The 19,494-nt window shown below is 47.7% G+C and overlaps 1 protein-coding gene across 2 annotated transcripts in view; it reads left to right on the forward strand.

Annotated features, from left to right (window-relative positions):
* Nucleotides 1-289: 289 nt before the first annotated feature.
* LOC122553321 (cholesterol 24-hydroxylase-like) overlaps nucleotides 290-19,494 on the forward strand; it is a 105,132-nt gene continuing 85,927 nt past the window's right edge. Inside the window, exon 1 of one of the 2 annotated variants that reach the window (XM_087989551.1) lies at nucleotides 290-518. In XM_087989551.1, coding sequence (XP_087845677.1) covers nucleotides 349-518 — 170 coding nt within the window. In that variant the 5' untranslated portion in view covers nucleotides 290-348. The remainder of the gene's footprint in view (nucleotides 519-19,494) is intronic. The other variant, XM_087989552.1, reaches the window with a different exon arrangement.

The following is a 19,494-nucleotide window of genomic DNA, read 5'->3' on the forward strand; positions in this document are numbered from 1 at the left end:
GACTGAACTCGAAATGTTAACTCTGTTTTTCTCTATGCAGATGCTGCCAGGCCTGCTGAGTTTCTCCAGCACTTTATGATTTTGTTTCAGATCTCCAACATCTGCAGTTCTTTGTTTTGTTTCACAGATTGTTAATCCTGTTTAAGTTTTGGAATTTGTCGGAATAAATCTGAGAATAGCAACCAACAGAGGGCACTGGCTTGGGAGTTTCTTCATTTAACGTCTGCTTGATATTCCTGAATTACTGTAAAAGTTCATTCTGAGCAACAGACTGTGTTGCAATAGTATTATCTCCAGAGTCACTGCGGTTGCCAGTGGTTCACTACTCCCCCCGTGTCCCAGCACACTATGGATCTCTGGCAGAGTCTCCTCACCTGCTTGTACTGGGCTACTACATGGTTGCTTATTGGATTGTTAGGCGTTGTCTTGGCTTATCTCTGCTACATTCACTACATCCACCTGAAGTTTGATCACATACCAGGTCCTCCCAGAGACAGGTACGGCACTTTACAAACTGGGTGAGTATGATACTCTGGAAAACAGACAAGGGAATCAAGATCGACAGAGCAGTGGTATGCTGTATTAGGCAGAGGAGAAACAGGGAAAGCGTGCCAGGAATTGGTCAGACAAACTGCTAGGATTTTCTTTTGGAACATAATCCCTAAAAGTGCAGAGCCTCATTTTAAATAAACTGTAAACTGAACTTTCAAATATTTGTTTGCAAGTTGCCAGGTTACCATATATATGACAGCACTTATATTCCCATGCTCTTTGATCATTAAATGAACACTCTCACTATAGTGTTTGTCTTTACAGTTTGGATACTGAAAGTTAAAAAGGACATGCATTAATGCAGCACTTCACTACATCTACAGCTTTAGTCGCTGACTTGCAGAAACTGTTCAATCATGGTCAAAGGTAGCACTAATGACTGTCGCAGCCAGCTGTGGGTTGAAATCTGCCTCCACCTCTCTCCAGCTTAACCTGTAGAGGTGATGCTGCAGGAATTTCAAAGAAAGACAGACTTGCACTTATACAGAACTTTCACAGTTACCAAATATCAAAAAGCACTTTACAGTGGAATCATTTTTGAAATGTTGTGTCTGTTGGCTGTTTTCCCTGGAGCATTGGAGGTTGAGGGGTGACCTTATAGAGGTTTATAAAATCATGAGGATCATGGATGGGATAAGTAGACAAAGTATTTTCACTGGCATGGGGGAGTCCAGAATTAGAGGACATAATATTAGTGTGAGAGAGGAAACAATTAAAAGGAACCAATGGAACACCTTTTTCACTCAGAGGGTGGTGCGTGTATGGACTGAGCTGCCAGAGGAAGTGGTGGAGGCTGGTGCAAATACAACATTTAAAAGGCATCTGGATGGGTATATGAATAGGAAGGGTTTAGAGGGCTATGGGCCAAGTGCTGGCAAATGGGACTAGAATAGGTTGGGATATCTGGTCGGCATGGACGATGTTTCTATGACTCTATACTGTAGGAAATCTAACAGACAACATGCCACAACAAACTGATGTCAGCTGAGAGATTAATATCGGCAAGAACTTGACTCTTTGAAATAGCATCATGCAATCTTTTACATCCAGGGCTTCAGATTAAAGGTGCATCCAAGACTGATCAGTCAGCACTCCTTCAGTACTGTCGTGCAGTCTTAATTTTGGTTTTTGTACTCAAGCCCTAGAGGGGGACTTAAATTTGGAACCTTGTGATTAAGAGGAAAAAGTATTATCAACTAAGCCAAGACTGACAACGTAGAACAGCCCACCATGCAACCTTAACATGTAGGAGCAGAATAGGCCTTTCAGCCCATCAAGTCTGCTCCACCATTCAATTAAGTCACGGTTGATTGATAATCCCCAAATCCACTTTCCTGCCTTATCCCTATATCATTTGATTCTTTATTATAAAAGGTCTGTTTGTTTCAGATTTAAAATATGCTCAACCACCCAACTTCAATCTGCAGAAAGAATTCTACAGGCTCCCTATGCTCTGAAGGAAGAAATTCTTCCTTATTTCTTTCCTAACTGGGTGACCGCTTATAATTCTCCTGGATCCTAGACTCTTCCACAAGGTGAAACAACTTCCCAGCATCTACCCTGTCAAGCCCCCTAAGAATTTTAAATGTTTAATAAGATAGCCTCTCATTCTTCTAAACTCCAATGATTAAAAGCCCAATCTACTCAACTTTTCACATTAGAAAATCCCTCCATCCAGCTCATGAACCTTCCTATATTTATACTCCATTCCCTTTGAAATAAAGGCTAACATTCCATTTCCCTTCCCTATTACTAGCTGAACTTAGATGCTAGTTTTTGTGATTTATGCACAAAGATTGCTAAACCCCTCTGTGCTGTAGCTTTCCCACTTAAACTATATTCAGTTTCTCTATTCTTCTTGACAAAGTGCATTTCCCCACATTACATTCCATCTGCCAAGTTTTCACCTTCTCACTTATATCACTCTGCAGACTCTATGTGCCATCTTCACCTCTTGCCTTCCAACCTATTTTTGTATCATCCATGAACTTGGCTACAACTTCCTCATCCAAATAAATAATTGTGACCCCTGCACTGATCCCTGTGGCACTGTGCTAGTTACAGGTCTTCTACTAGTTAACCACCCCTCTATCCACACAAATATACTAACCCCAACACTATGGGCACTTATCATATGAAGTCGTTTTATAGAGTCATAGAGTCATACAGCACAGAAACAGATCCTTCGAACCAACCAGACCATGCTGATCATAATCTCAAACTAAACTAGTCCCATTTGCCTACACTTGCCTCATATCCCTCGAAACATTTCCTATTCATGTATTTATCTCAACGATTTTGAATGTTGTAACTGTATCTGCATCGAACACTTCCTCTCGACCGTCATTCCATACGTGTACCACCCTCTGCATGAAAACATTGCCCCTCATGTCTTTTTAAGTCTTTCTCCGCCAACCTTAAAAATATGCCAGCCAACCTTTTAATCCCCCACCCCAGGGAAAAGACACCTGGCATTTGCCTTATCTATATACCTCATTATTTTAAAATAATGTCTTGCGTGCACTATCTTGTTACAACACATTTTAGAAACCCAAATACATTACATCTTTCCATTCTATCTATCTTACTTAATATCTCCTCAAAGAATTTAGTGAATTTGTCAGACATGATTTCCCCTTCATGAAGCCGTACTGATTCTGCTTGTTTCTAAATGCTTTGCCAATTTTTTTATATAATAGAGTCATTGAGTCATAGAGATATACAGCCCGGAAACAGACCTTTCAGTCCAACTCATTCATGCCGCCCAGATATCCTAACCTAATCTAGTTCTTTTTGCCAGCACTTTTCTGAATAAGATGTTCAACTAGCTGGTCTATAGTTACTGTTTTTTTGTAAAACTCGCTGTTTTGAATGAGTGTTATATTGGCAGCTTTCCAATTCTCTAGGAATTTTACAAAATTGAGCATTCTTGAAGGATTATTACCAGTACGTCCACTATCTCTGTAGCCATTTCCTTTAATATCCAAAGATGGAACCCATCAGGTACAGAGGACGTTTTGGTCTTTAACCCCATTAGTTTTGTTAGTATTTTCTCTCTAGTGATAGCTGTTATGTGAATAGGACACAGAGCAGTACAGCACAGGAACAGGTCCACATCTCTGTGCCAACCATGTGCAAGATAGGGGACTCTGCGACCCCCCATCAGGCACTCTGCTTCCCTTCCCAAGAACAAAGACACGGAGGAGTTCGTCCCAAACTATTTATTCAATTCTGCAGAACCGGGTGTTACCTCAATGGCTTCCCACGAGGCACACACACAGATTGTAATCCCCGCACGTTATATCCATGTAGGAGTGGGCGGGGCCTTCTACTGTCTCAGCCAATGAGTGTGAAAGTTCCCCACTGTCCTCCTGATGGATGAGATTATTTGGTTATTCACCCAGCCAATCAGTGTTCGAGTTCCCCGCTTCTCCCTTATATGGATGATGACGTACAGCCGTGGTTGTGGGCGGTCCCTCAGCCACGAGGAAAGCTGTTTCCATTGTTCCATTCATGAAAATCTGGGGGAGTGTCTGCTCGTGCTTACTACAAGGTAGAGAAGACTAAAATGGTGGCTTTGTACTTACTATGTGCTTACTACAACAGTTAATGATTTAAAAATTACACCACCCCCTACAAATCCCCCGTGTCTTTTCTTACGGTTTGTAATTTTTAAACTGGGAGTTTCTTCTCCAGGGCGTCCAGTAGCTCCCAAGCTTGTTTATCAAGCTGCCCGTCTCTAATGCTACCCCCGCCCAAGAGGGATTCAGACTGTTCTATCTCGAGGTTCATCCTTTCAACCTGCCCATAGGGAACATCCCTCTTAGTAAGGGCGGTTTCGATCAGTCGCTGAGTTAACCACCTGGCACAGGGAATGATGCAACACCCGAGGGCAGTGAGTACCCCTGCCACCACTATACATGAGACGAGAAAGGAAACGACCACCCCCTTCCATTTACTGAACCAAGCTTCCAACCAACCCGTGAGGCCAGAATCGATGCCCGAGTTTTCAGCGAGTTCATCCGCCAATGTGGTGAGCCCATCCAGGGCGCGGGTGATGGACCCATCAGGGGCTGTGTTGTTGGGGATGAAAGTGCAGCACTGAGTGCCTATCATGACACAAACACCCCCCTTCTCTGCCAACATCATGTCCAGGGCCAACCTATTTTCCCACGCCATTCTGCTAGTCCCTTCACTGCATCCCGAGTATAATTAATGAACCTCTGCTGATTGTAGTAAATATAATTAATCCAATCCACGTTCTTATTGATGGTAACCCACCAGAACAATGACGACTCAAAACCCGCCGCTATCTGGTTCCTAGCCTTGTATTCATCAGGAACACCCCTGGGGACCCCTATGGCATCTAAATATATGTTATCATCAAAAGAGGTCTCCAAAGCCCTTAGTTCTTCTACTGGAACGGGGTTGCTCTTGTTTTTCGAATGCCACGGTGAATGGGATGGCCAATTGAACGATTGCACAAGTGCCCGCCCATTTTTGGGGCAGGGTCGGTCGCAGAATCCTCCCACCACAGTACCACCAGAGGTCTGCCCTAGGCACATGAATGTGGGAGTAATTCCTGCCCCCGGTAGTTTCGTTGACCCGCCGAATTGATCCGCTGCACTTGTCAAATGTCCCCACATCATTGTCCCATTGCGGTCCCGTCCGAGAGACGCAGGCTTGGTGCGTACCCGTTACCCCTGTGAATGACGGAGGGCGGGGCGCCCCTTTAGACCTGACGGGAGGAAACTTCAAACTTAAGGGTCGACAAGTGGGGTCGTTCCAGGCCTCTCGGTCCTGGTACAGCCTTACCATGCAGTCCAAGGCTTGTGGATGTTTCTCCCATCCCAGCGGGAATGGGACCACCTGAGGGTTAGGACGGGCACCCGTGCACGCGTAGCAATCACTCTTTTTCATGCTCCTTACCGTATATTTGACCCATTCCATCCAGGCATTCGCCTCCCCGTATCCCGTTTCTATTTCAAAGGTCCTTTCCAAGTCCATCACCTCAATTATCCTAACCTTTTCCTGCTCATCGGGGGTGGATGAGGCCCCAGACCCAGCTTCAATGACCGTGATGGTTGTGCAGCACTGCTGCAACCCCTTCTGTCCTGCCTGGCCCCCAACCCTAATACCCAGGATCGTTCCATTAAGGCTCGTCCCGTTGTTCCCCAAGGTCTTTATGGTCAGATAGAGTGGATTGCACTGATTCTGCTCACAATTCCGCCCAGGGGTGATGGGATCACGGACAACTGACACCATAGCCTGGACCCCGGGGGCCGGAGGCCTATTGATGCCTTCTTTGCCATGCAACTGTAATACTAACGTCTGACCCTGGAATCCCCTTTCTCTCTCTAGGTTACGCTTAGTCTGATTCAGTTCACTTTTAGTCGCACAGGGCACCAACCCACATAGGTCTAAACTAAGTGTCTGTGTTGGCTTGTTGGCAGGAACGGAGATGGAGAGCCACTGACGGTCCTCTGCCTGTTTTTTTCCCAGAGGCCGAATTGGGTAACACGCACACTATGACCCAGCCGAAGGATAATGGCAAAGCAAGTTAACAATACGATTGACTGCATTTTGTTGCAACACTCGTGTCCGGCCGGAGGACACAGTCCTTAAAACTCGCCAAAGTCCAATTAGTCTGTTCTCAGGGTCTCTGTTCCTTAGAAGCCTCTGTCAGAGAGGTTTGTTTGTCCTCCGTCGGTTGTGGCACCGGTCCCTTGATCCGAGTATAATGTGTCCAGCCCTTTTCGGCCGTGCGGACAGCCGTTTCGGTCGTCAAAAGTACTAGGAAGGGACCGTCCCAAGTTGGTTCGAGGGTGCGTTGCTTCCAGCTTTTAATCAGGACCCACTGACCCGGCTTGATGGTGTGCACCGCGAACTCGAGGGGCAGCGTCTGTGCCAAAAGTCCCTGTTGGCGTAAACGAGATAGAGCAGACCCCAGAGCCACCACATATTTTTGCACAAACATGTCCCGAGACTCGAATAAGGGAGGTTCTCCCTTCGGCCCATGGAACGGGAGGCCAAACAGCATTTCGTAAGGGGAGACGCCCAAATCCCGTCTTGGCTGGGTGCGAATTTGCAACAGGGCGAGGGGTAGGCATTTGGTAACTGTCTTCAGGCCCTGCCTCCCTTCCCAAGAGATGGGGTATTGGTGCACTCTGACGTCGGGGCTCTGGGGCTTTAATTTTACCTCCACAGGTCGAATTGCGAGCCCCCCCCGGTTCCCTTTGGCGACCCAAACCCTAGGGTCTATCTCTGTCAATCGGGACTCACTAAGGTATGACATGGTAATGGCTAATTCTTCCTCTTCTCCCACTTCTATTCGTAGTCCGAAACGGACTATTAAATCCCGTCCCAACAACCCATAGGGAAGGTGCGGGAGGTGAAGGAGTTCCACTTAGAGCTCCTCCTCCTCCAGCCGCAAGGGTTGTGGTTCAAATATTCTTGCACTGAAAACCCCACCCTTTACTCCTGAAATGTTTAATGTTTTAGCCTGGAAGCCAACCCCCCTAGGATGGAGGGGGATTGAGGACCTGCCGGCGCCTGTGTCAACTAAGAAAGTAACATCTTGTCTAAATGGGCCCACCCGTAAATTTACCAGGGGTTCTTGGTAGGCCCGTGTTCCGATCCTTCCCTGACTTCCCTAATCCATTTGTTCGCGCTCCTTTTCATACATCCCTTCTCACTCCCTTTTAAAATCGGGACAATCCCTCTTGAAGTGTCCCAGTTTCCCGCAATGGTAACATCCGGCCGCCTGAGGCCGTTCGATTCCATAAGATCCTCCTCTCCCACTTCTGCCCCGTCTCGCTCCTCTCCCTCTCCAACTTTCCCTCGACCTTCCTCTTTCCATCCCATAACCTTCTTCCCCCATTCCGGTGGATTTACAAGCTTCCCGTACGGCTGCCACCATCATTTTTGTCTTCTGTTTCTCCCTTATTACATCCCTCTGAACGTACACCTTTTGTGCTTCCCGTAATAATTCTGCAACATCTTTTTCAGCCCAATCCTCCACTTTCTGTAATTTCTTCTGAATGTCAGGCCATGACTTAGTCACAAAGTGCACCCCAAGCATGCCCTTGCCTATTTCCCCATCGGGGTCTAAACCTGAATACTTTCGCATGGACTCCCGCAAACGGTCTAAAAACTCACTCGGGGATTCATCCTTTTTCTGTCCAACTTCGAATGCTTTCGCTAAATTCCGCTGTTTAGGCACGCAGGTTTTGATTCCCCTGATTATAAGGTTTCTGAGGTCTGTCATATTAGCCCGTCTCCCCTCGTCATTATGATCCCACCGGGGGTCCTCTAAGGGGTACTTCTGCTCTCCACGCTGAGGGCCGTCCTGATGCTCCCTATCCCAAATGGCCATTGCACTATTCCGGATCATGACAATTTCATCGTAATTAAATAATATTCTCATCATGGCCTGCAGTTCAGCCCATGTGTATATACTGGGCCCCAGAAATTGATCTAATTGTGTTCCCACACTGACAGGATCGTCCAGTAGACGGGGTAGTTCATTACGGAGTTGTCGGATATCCCCAGAATTTAAAGGTTGTACTACGAATCCGGTCCGTTCGTTCCCAAACGGCACCTCTCGTAAAGGGTTCATCTGTTCAACATTGTTGAACCCAATCTCTCTTCTTGATCTCTCCGCATCTCAATTCGGGCTGATCTCCTAATGCCTGGGGTGGGCTCTTCTTCCCTTCCTGTGTCCCCCCCCAGCAGGCTCTCCCTCACTGAGCATGACCTGCCGGGAACCGGGATTATCCGACGCAGGAGGGAGGTCCGCGCTGGACGCGTGGCCGTGCGCGGGTTGTACATACGGGGGCGGGGCAGAAGGGGGCAAACCGTCGATGAGGACGTCCCAAGACTTCTGGGGCTTTCTCGGGTCTGTTTGGGGAATCAGAGGTAGAGACTTGTGGGGTCCCCGCAGTCACTCGCCAACCAGGCGGCGGCGTATTTGCTCTCTTCTGGGTCAAACGGTTGTTTTCTGTTAACATATATATTTAGGAGTTGACACACCCAGTCTTCATCAGACCCATACTTGGGCCAAACTACCGAGGGGCGCGGATAGGTTCTTTGGTCCATATAAAACAACAATATTTTATCATGGTCTTTTTCTTTAAGTCCTTTGACCTACTGCTTTCCGTCCATAAACTCAATTTCCGACCTAGTGGACTATCGGGGGGTATTTCTTTTCCATTTACAGTCCTCCCTGACTTGTCCTTAGTGGACCTAAAAGTCTGATTTCCCATGGTCTATCTTCGGTCCTGGTCTTAAACGCCTAAAGCATTTTCACAGATAACCGTCAAAACCACAATTTCCCGTGGTTTATCTTCGGTCCTGGTCTTAAACGCCTAAAGCATTTTCACAGATAACTGTCAAAACCACAATTTCCCGTGGTTTATCTTCGGTCCTGGTCTTAAACGCCTAAAGCGTTTTCACAGATGACCGTCAAAACCACGCGGCCAACAAGGAAGAACAAAAGAATCTCTTACCTTGATCCGTGCACGGAGTTGTCTGGCCTTTTTAAATGTGTGTACCCCCGCGTATAGTCACTAACCGGTCGTCCCAGCACTCGTCCGTGTGTTCCTTTTCCAGGATTCAAAATTATTTTAATGAGCCGGGTCACTCTCTTGGCCGACGGCTGACAGACCAAGCCGATCCAGTGAGCAGTATAAATATATACCAGACGCGTCTTTTTGTATCAGACTTGATCCACGAGCCGAAGAGAGCCCCGGCAATAATTATTGCATCCCGGAAGAGCCCCCAATTGTGCAAGATAGGGGACTCTGCGACCCCCCATCAGGCACTCTGCTTCCCTTCCCAAGAACAAAGACATGGAGGAGCTCGTCCAAAACTATTTATTCAATTCTGCAGAACCGGGTGTTACCTCAATGGCTTCCCACGAGGCACACACACAGATTGTAATCCCCGCACGTTATATACATGTAGGAGTGGGCGGGGCCTTCTACTGTCTCAGCCAATGAGTGTGAAAGTTCCCCACTGTCCTCCTGATGGATGAGATTATTTGGTTATTCACCCAGCCAATCAGTGTTCGAGTTCCCCGCTTCTCCCTTATATGGATGATGACGTACAGCCGTGGTTGTGGGCGGTCCCTCAGCCACGAGGAAAGCTGTTTCCATTGTTCCATTCATGAAAATCTGGGGGAGTGTCTGCTCGTGCTTACTACAAGGTAGAGAAGACTAAAATGGTGGCTTTGTACTTACTATGTGCTTACTACAACAGTTAATGATTTAAAAATTACACCACCCCCTACAACCATGATGCCATTCTGAACTGATCCCATCTGACTGCACATAGTCCATATCTCTGTATTCCCTGCCTGTTCATATGTCTGTCCAAATGCCTCTTAAATGTTGTTATTGTATCTGCTTCTATTACTTCTCCTGGCAGTATGTTCCACCTTCTGTGTAAAAAAACTTTCTTCACACATCTCCTTTAAACATTCCCCCTCTCACCTTAAACCCATTCTCCCTAGTATTGACATTTCCCACTCTGGGAAAAAGATTCTGACTATCCACCCTATCTAGGCCTCTCATCATTTTATAATTTGGAGGTGCCAGTGTTGGCCTGAGGTGGAAAAAGTTAAAAGACACACAACACCAGGTTACAGTCCAACAGGTTTATTTAGAAGCACTACCTTTCAGAGCACTGCTGATGAAGGAGCTGCGCTCCGAAAGCTAGTGCTTCTAAATAAACCTGTTGGACTATAACCTTCTGTTGTATAATTTTTAACATTACTTTATAAGCTTCTATCAGGTCACCCTCAGTGTCCAACAAAAACAAACCAAGTTTGTCCAATCCCTCCTTATAACTCATACACTCCAATCCAAACAACATCCTGGTAAACCTCTTCTGCACCCTCACCAAAGTTTCCACATCCTTCCTATAGTGTAGGGACCAGAACTGCAGACAATAGTCCAAATGTGGCCTAACCAAAGCTTTATTCAGTTGCAATGTGACTTGCCAGCTTTTACACTGACCGATGAAGACAAGAATGCCATACACCTTCTTTCTCACCTCATCCAGTTGTGACGCCACTTTCAGGGAACTATGGACATGCATCCCAACATCCCCCTGTATATCAATGCTCCTAAGAGTTCTGCTATTTAATGTATTTGCCCTCCCAAAATGCATCACCTCACACTTGTACAGATTAAACTCCATCTGCCATTTCTCCACCCAACTTTCCAACTGGTCTATATCCTACTGAGACGTTTGACAAGCTTCCTCACTATCCACAACTCATCTGCAAACTTACTTATCAGACCGCCTATGTTTTCATGCAAGTCATTATGCAGATTTCAAACAGCAGAGGTCCCAGCACTGATCCTTGCAGAACACTACTGGCCACAGACCTCCAGTTAGAAAAACACCCCTCCACAATTTTCCCTTTTTTTTTAATGACCAAGCCTATTTTGTATTCAACTGACTAACTCACTGTGGATCCCATGTGACTTAATTTTCTGGACCTACTGTTTCTATAGCCACCCTCTTGCTTCTAATATATGTGTAAAATGCCTTGGGATTCTCCTAAATCCTACTTTCCAAGGACACTTCATAGCCATTTTTAGCTCTCCCTCTTAATTCCTTGTTTAAGTTCTTTCCTGCTTCCTTTATATTCCTCAAGGGGATTATCTTATTTCAGTTTCCTAAACCTTACATTGGCTTCCTTTCTCCTTTTACTGAACTTTCAATATCTTTTGTTATCCAGGGTTACTGAATCTTGCCATCCTAATCTTTCATCCACACAGGAAAATGCTGGTCCTGAACCCTGTCAACTAGTGTTTAAAAGACTTGCATGCGTCAGATGCAGACTTTACCCTCAAATTGCTCCCAAGCTACTTCTCCAGCTGTTGCCTAATACTCTTTTAATTAGCTATCCCTGAGTTTAGCCATTTCACCCAAAGACCAGTGATATCCTTGTCCACAACCATATTAAAACTTATATAATTATGGTCACTGTTCCCAAAATGTTCCCCCACTGATACTTTGTTCACCTGGCCAGGCTCATTCCCCAGTACGAGGTCCAGTACACCCTCTTCCCAAGTTGGACTATCTACATATTATTTCAAGAATCCCTCCTGGATGCACCTAACAAATTCTGCCCCATCTAAGCCCTGGCACTAACGGAGTCCCAGGCAATACTGGGGAAGCTAAAGTCATCCACTATAAAACTTGTTTTTATATTTTGCCTACATATCTGTTTCTCTATCTCCCACTGCCTATTGGAAGGCTTAAAGTATGGCCTCATCATAGTGATTGTACCTTTTCTATTCCCAGGTTCCACCCATACGGCCACACTGGATGAACCCTTCAAAATGTCCTCCCTTACTGCAGCTGTGACATTTTCCTTAGTCAGTAATGCAACTCCCCCACTCCTTTTATACCCTCACTACCACACCTGAAATCCTGGAGTATTGAACTGCCAGTCCTGCCCTTCTCTCAGTCAAGTTTCTGCAATAGTTCTGTAGGGGGTGGTGTAATTTTTAAATCATTAACTGCTGTAGTAAGCACATAGTAAGTACAAAGCCACCATTTTAGTCTTCTCTACCTTGTAGTAAGCACGAGCAGACACTCCCCCAGATTTTCATGAATGGAACAATGGAAACAGCTTTCCTCGTGGCTGAGGGACCGCCCACAACCACGGCTGTACGTCATCATCCATATAAGGGAGAAGCGGGGAACTCGAACACTGATTGGCTGGGTAAATAACCAAATAATCTCATCCATCAGGAGGACAGTGGGGAACTTTAACACTGATTGGCTGAGACAGTAGAAGGCCCCGCCCACTCCTACATGTATATAACGTGCGGGGATTACAATCTGTGTGTGTGCCTCGTGGGAAGCCATTGAGGTAACACCCGGTTCTGCAGAATTGAATAAATAGTTTTGGACGAACTCCTCCGTGTCTTTGTTCTTGGGAAGGGAAGCAGAGTGCCTGATGGGGGGTCGCAGAGTCCCCTATCTTGCACAATTGGGGGCTCTTCCGGGATGCAATAATTATTGCCGGGGCTCTCTTCGGCTCGTGGATCAAGTCTGATACAAAAAGACGCGTCTGGTATATATTTATACTGCTCACTGGATCGGCTTGGTCCGTCAGCCGTCGGCCAAGAGAGTGACCCGGCTCATTAAAATAATTTTGGATCCCGAGAAAAGGAACACACGGACGAGTGCTGGGACGACCGGTTAGTGACTATACACGGGGGTACACACATTTAAAAAGGCCAGACAACTTCGTGCACGAATCAAGGTGAGAGAGTTTCTTTTTGTTCTTCCTTGTTGGCCGCGTGGTTTTGACGGTCATCTGTGAGAACGCCTTAAGCGTTTAAGACCAGGACCGAAGATAGACCATGGGAAATTGTGGTTTTGACGGTTATCTGTGAAAATGCTTTAGGCGTTTAAGACCAGGACCGAAGATAGACCATGGGAAATCAGACTTTTAGGTCCACTAAGGACAAGTCAGGGAGGACTGTAAATGGAAAAGAAATACCCCCCGATAGTCCACTAGGTCGGAAATTGAGTTTATGGACGGAAAGCAGTAGAACAAAGGACTTAAAGAAAGAGACCATGATAAAATATTGTTGTTTTATATGGAGCAAAGAACCTATCCGCGCCCCCTCGGTAGTTTGGCCCGAGTATGGGTCTGATGAAGACTGGGTGTGTCAACTCCTAAATATATATGTTAACAGAAAACAACCGTTTGACCCAGAAGAGAGCAAATACGCTGCCGCCTGGTTGGCGAGTGACTGCGGGGACCCCACGAGTCTCTATCCTCTGATTCCCCAAACAGACCCGAGAAAGCCCCAGAAGTCATGGGACGTCCTCACCGACGGTTTGCCCCCTTCTGCCCGCCCCCGTATGTACAACCCACGCACGGCCAGGCGTCCAGCGCGGACCTCCCTCCTGCGTCGGATAATCCCGGTTCCCGGCAGGTCATGCTCAGTGAGGGAGAGCCTGCTGGGGGGGACACAGGAGGGGAAGAAGAGCCCACCCCAGGCATTAGGAGATCAGCCCGAATTGAGATGCGGAGAGATCAAGAAGAGAGATTGGGTGCTGAGAGGGTTAACAATGTTGAACAGATGAACCCTTTACGAGAGGTGCCGTTTGGGAACGAACGGACCGGATTCGTAGTACAACCTTTAAATTCTGGGGATATCCGACAACTCCGTAATGAACTACCCCGTCTACTGGACGACCCCGTCAGTGTGGGAACACAATTAGATCAATTTCTGGGGCCCAGTATATACACATGGGCTGAATTGCAGGCCATGATGAGAATACTATTTAATTACGATGAAATTGTCATGATCCGGAATAGTGCAATGGCCATTTGGGATAGGGAGCATCAGGACGACCCTCAGCGTGGAGAGCAGAAGTACCCCTTAGAGGACCCCCGGTGGGATCATAATGACGAGGGGGGAACGGGCTAATATGACAGACCTCAGAAACCTTATAATCAGGGGAATCAAAACCTGCGTGCCTAAACAGCGGAATTTAGCGAAAGCATTCGAAGTTGGACAGAAAAAGGATGAATCCCCGAGTGAGTTTTTAGACCGTTTGCGGGAGTCCATGCGAAAGTATTCAGGTTTAGACCCCGATGGGGAAATAGGCAAGGGCATGCTTGGGGTGCACTTTGTGACTAAGTCATGGCCTGACATTCAGAAGAAATTACAGAAAGTGGAGGATTGGGGGGGAAAAAGGAAGCCCGTGGCTTTCCTGTCCAAAATTCTGGATCCGGTCTCCCGAGGGTGGCCGGAGTGTGTCCAAGCGGTGGCAGCCACGGCAAAGCTGGTAGAGGAAAGCAGGAAGTTAACTTTCGGGGCCCCCTTGACAGTCACTACTCCCCACCAGGTTAGGACTATCTTGAATCAGAAGGCCGGAAGGTGGCTGACTGACTCGAGGATTCTAAAATATGAAGCTATATTGTTAGACCGAGAAGACCTCCGAATAGAGGTCGGGAACTGCCAGAACCCAGCGGACTTTCTTTGGAAAGGGGAAGGGGAGGAAGGACTGGAACACTGCTGTTCAGACATAATAGAGTACCAGAGTAAAGTGAGGGAAGATCTGAGGGATACCCCCTTGCATGCAGGAAGGCAGTGGTATATTGACGGGTCCTCTCGGGTGATAGATGGGAAAAAGGCACAACGGTTATGCAGTCATTAGTGAGACTGGCTGGGAATTAGTGGAAAGTGGACGGCTACCGAATGCCTGGTCCGCACAAACGTGCGAGTTGTACGCCTTGCACCGGGCTCTGAGGAATTTAAAGGGAGTAGCCGGGACAATATACACTGACTCTAAGTATGCCTTTGGGGTAGTACACACCTTTGGGAAGATCTGGAAGGAAAGGGGAATGATAAATAGTAGGGGAAAGGAGTTGGTCCACGAGGAACTGGTAGCCATGATCTTGGAGGATTTGTTGCTGCCACAAGAGATTGCTGTAGTACATGTGAAAGGGCACCAGAAAGACGATAAAATAGAGACCCTGGGGAATCAATTGGCGGATGAACAGGCAAAATTGGCCGGGATGGGGAAGGAAGTAGTAACCTGCCTGGTAAGGATTCCCCAGATAGCCGAAATTACCGAAGTGCCCACGTTTACTGACAAAGAGGAAACTCTCCTTGCGTCTCTAGGGGGTACAAAAGATAGGGAAGGGAAGTGGACCCTACCCGATGGCCGCCAGCTACTAAATCGACCGTTGACGCGGGACATTATTGCCCGTCTACACCAAGGGGGTCACTGGGGCGCCAAAGGCACTGTGCGATGCCTTCCTGCGCCGATATGCTCACCCTGGTCTGTACACAGTAGCCAAGCAGGTCACGGGAGATTGCATAACATGTCGAAAGATTAACAAAAGGGGGCTGCGGCAGCATGCAAGACAAGGGGGTAGGAGTCCGGCCTATAGGCCGTTTGAGTATGTCCAGGTAGATTACACTGAGCTCCCCCCCATAGGTCGCCTGAAGTATCTATTAGTGATAGTAGATCACCTGACAGGATGGGTGGAAGCTTTCCCCACTGCCACGGCAACAGCAACTCAGGTTAGCAAAATTCTACTCGAACAAATCATCCCACGGTTTGGGCTGCCCCGTGCTATTGACTCTGACCAGGGGAGTCACTTCACCTCGACCGTCCTCCAGAATATGGTGCAAGCGGTGGGGATTGACTGGGATTTGCACACCCCCTGGCATCCCTCTTCCTCAGGCAAGGTCGAAAGAATGAACCAAACCATCAAAAAGCAGCTAACCAAACTCACTAGTGAAATCGGCCTGCCTTGGACCAAATGCCTACCCCACGCCCCGTTGCAAATTCGCACCCAGCCAAGACGGGATTTGGGCGTCTCCCCTTACGAAATGCTGTTTGGCCTCCCGTTCCATGGGCCGAAGGGAGAACCTCCCTTATTCGAGTCTCGGGACATGTTTGTGCAAAAATATGTGGTTGCTCTGGGGTCTGCTCTATCTCGTTTACGCCAACAGGGACTTTTGGCACAGACGCCGCCCCTCGAGTTTGTGGTGCACACCATCAAGCCGGGTCAGTGGGTCCTGATTAAAAGCTGGAAGCAACGTACCCTCGAACCAACTTGGGACGGTCCCTTCCTGGTACTTTTGACTACCGAAACGGCTGTCCGCACGGCCGAAAAGGGCTGGACACATTATACTCGGATCAAGGGACCGGTGCCACAACCGACGGAGGACGAACAAACCTCTCTGACAGAGGCATCTAAGGAACAGAGATCCTGAGAACAGACTAATTGGACTTTGGCGAGTTTAAAGGACTGTGTCCTCCGGCCGGACACGAGTGTTGCAACAAAATGCAGTCAATCGTATTGTTAACTTGCTTTGCCATTATCCTTCGGCTGGGTCATAGTGTGCGTGTTACCCAATTCGGCCTCTGGGAAAAAAACAGGCAGAGGACCGTCAGTGGCTCTCCATCTCCGTTCCCGCCAACAAGCCAACACAGACACTTAGTTTAGACCTATGTGGGTTGGTGCCCTGTGCGACTAAAAGTGAACTGAATCAGACTAAGCGTAACCTAGAGAGAGAAAGGGGATTCCAGGGTCAGATGTTAGTATTACAGTTGCATGGCAAAGAAGGCATCAATAGGCCTCCGGCCCCCGGGGTCCAGGCTATGGTGTCAATTGTCCGTGATCCCATCACCCCTGGGCGGAATTGTGAGCAGAATCAGTGCAATCCACTCTATCTGACCATAAAGACCTTGGGGAACAACGGGACGAGCCTTAATGGAACGATCCTGGGTATTAGGGTTGGGGGCCAGGCAGGACAGAAGGGGTTGCAGCAGTGCTGCACAACCGTCACGGTCATTGAAGCTGGGTCTGGGGCCTCATCCACCCCCGATGAGCAGGAAAAGGTTAGGATAATTGAGGTGATGGACTTGGAAAGGACCTTTGAAATAGAAACGGGATACGGGGAGGCGAATGCCTGGATGGAATGGGTCAAATATACGGTAAGGAGCATGAAAAAGAGTGATTGCTACGCGTGCACGGGTGCCCGTCCTAACCCTCAGGTGGTCCCATTCCCGCTGGGATGGGAGAAACATCCACAAGCCTTGGACTGCATGGTAAGGCTGTACCAGGACCGAGAGGTCTGGAACGACCCCACTTGTCGACCCTTAAGTTTGAAGTTTCCTCCCGTCAGGTCTAAAGGGGCACCCCGCCCTCCGTCATTCACAGGGGTAACGGGTACGCACCAAGCCTGCGTCTCTCGGACGGGACCGCAATGGGACAATGATGTGGGGACATTTGACAAGTGCAGCGGATCAATTCGGCGGGTCAACGAAACTACCGGGGGCAGGAATTACTCCCACATTCATGTACCCAAGGCAGACCTCTGGTGGTACTGTGGTGGGAGGATTCTGCGACCGACCCTGCCCCAAAAATGGGCGGGCACTTGTGCAATCGTTCAATTGGCCATCCCATTCACCGTGGCATTCGAAAAACAAGAGCAACCCCGTTCCAGTAGAAGAACTAAGAGGGCTTTGAAGACCTCTTTTGATGATAATATATATTTAGATGTCATAGGGGTCCCCAGGGGTGTTCCTGATGAATACAAGGCTAGGAACCAGATAGCGGCGGGTTTTGAGTCGTCACTGTTCTGGTGGGTTACCATCAATAAGAACGTGGATTGAATTAATTATATTTACTACAATCAGCAGAGGTTCATTAATTATACTCGGGATGCAGTGAAGGGAATAGCAGAACAACTAGACGCCACTAGCAGAATGGCGTGGGAAAATAGGTTGGCCCTGGACATGATGTTAGCAGAGAAGGGGGGTGTTTGTGTCATGATAGGCACTCAGTGCTGCACTTTCATCCCCAACAACACAGCCCCTGATGGGTCCATCACCCGCGCCCTGGATGGGCTCACCACATTGGCGGATGAACTCGCCGAAAACTCGGGCATCGATTCTGGCCTCACGGGTTGGTTGGAAGCTTGGTTCAGTAAATGGAAGGGGGTGGTCGTTTCCTTTCTCGTCTCATGTATAGTGGTGGCAGGGGTACTAACTGCCCTCGGGTGTTGCATCATTCCCTGCGCCAGGGGGTTAACTCAGCGACTGATCGAAACCGCCCTTACTAAGAGGGATGTTCCTTATGGGCAGGTCGAAAGGATGAACCTCGAGATAGAACAGTCTGAATCCCTCTTGGGCGGGGGTAGCATTAGAGACGGGCAGCTTGATAAACAAGCTTGGGAGCTATTGGACGCCCTGGAGAAGAAACTCCCAGTTTAAAAATTACAAACCGTAAGAAAAGACACGGGGGATTTGTAGGGGGTGGTGTAATTTTTAAATCATTAACTGCTGTAGTAAGCACATAGTAAGTACAAAGCCACCATTTTAGTCTTCTCTACCTTGTAGTAAGCACGAGCAGACACTCCCCCAGATTTTCATGAATGGAACAATGGAAACAGCTTTCCTCGTGGCTGAGGGACCGCCCACAACCACGGCTGTACGTCATCGTCCATATAAGGGAGAAGCGGGGAACTCGAACACTGATTGGCTGGGTGAATAACCAAATAATCTCATCCATCAGGAGGACAGTGGGGAACTTTAACACTGATTGGCTGAGACAGTAGAAGGCCCCGCCCACTCCTACATGGATATAACGTGCGGGGATTACAATCTGTGTGTGTGCCTCGTGGGAAGCCATTGAGGTAACACCTGGTTCTGCAGAATTGAATAAATAGTTTGGGACGAACTCCTCCGTGTCTTTGTTCTTGGGAAGGGAAGCAGAGTGCCTGATGGGGGGTCGCAGAGTCCCCTATCTTGCACAGTTCCATGTACTAATCCCGGCTCTGAGGCCACCTGCCTTACCTGTTACATCTCTGCCTGTCATCCTTGTTATTCAATTTTCCGGGACACTGGTGCCAGCACAGTTCAAGTGAAGCCTATCTCACCAGAACAGCTCTCTGCTACACAGTAATATAAAACCCACAGAATTGTAAATGCTGGAAATCTGAAACAAAACCAGAGAATGCTGAAGAAACTGAACAGGCCTGGCAATGTCTGTAGAGTGAAGAACAATCAGTTTTTCAAGTCCAGTGAATTGGATTTTGAGTCCAGAACTGACAAAGGGTCAGCTGCCTTGTTTAGGCAAAAGCAGCTAAACACCTCTCTCCCTCCCCCACTGAACTCTTTGAGATGCTCAACTCCAGCACTCTAATGTAAGGCACACTCGAGGTGATAAGTCCCCACAATTAGTTGGCTACTTATGTACATCTCTGCTCAATCACATTCACTGAGACCAACTCCAACCCAAACTTTGGAGCTAAACCTTAGATCTCTGTTCAAGTGGACAAGTTTCCAGGGAACCACGATAGCAGACAACTGGCACCTTTAATACAGAATAAACCATTAGATCCCCACAGTATTAGAAAGCTGTGATTGCAGTAGAGTCAG

The sequence above is a fragment of the Chiloscyllium plagiosum genome, unplaced genomic scaffold (assembly GCF_037043375.1).
Source record: "Chiloscyllium plagiosum isolate Xiang-an unplaced genomic scaffold, Cpla_swu_hap1 HiC_scaffold_8, whole genome shotgun sequence".
Taxonomy (NCBI): Eukaryota; Metazoa; Chordata; class Chondrichthyes; order Orectolobiformes; family Hemiscylliidae; genus Chiloscyllium; species Chiloscyllium plagiosum.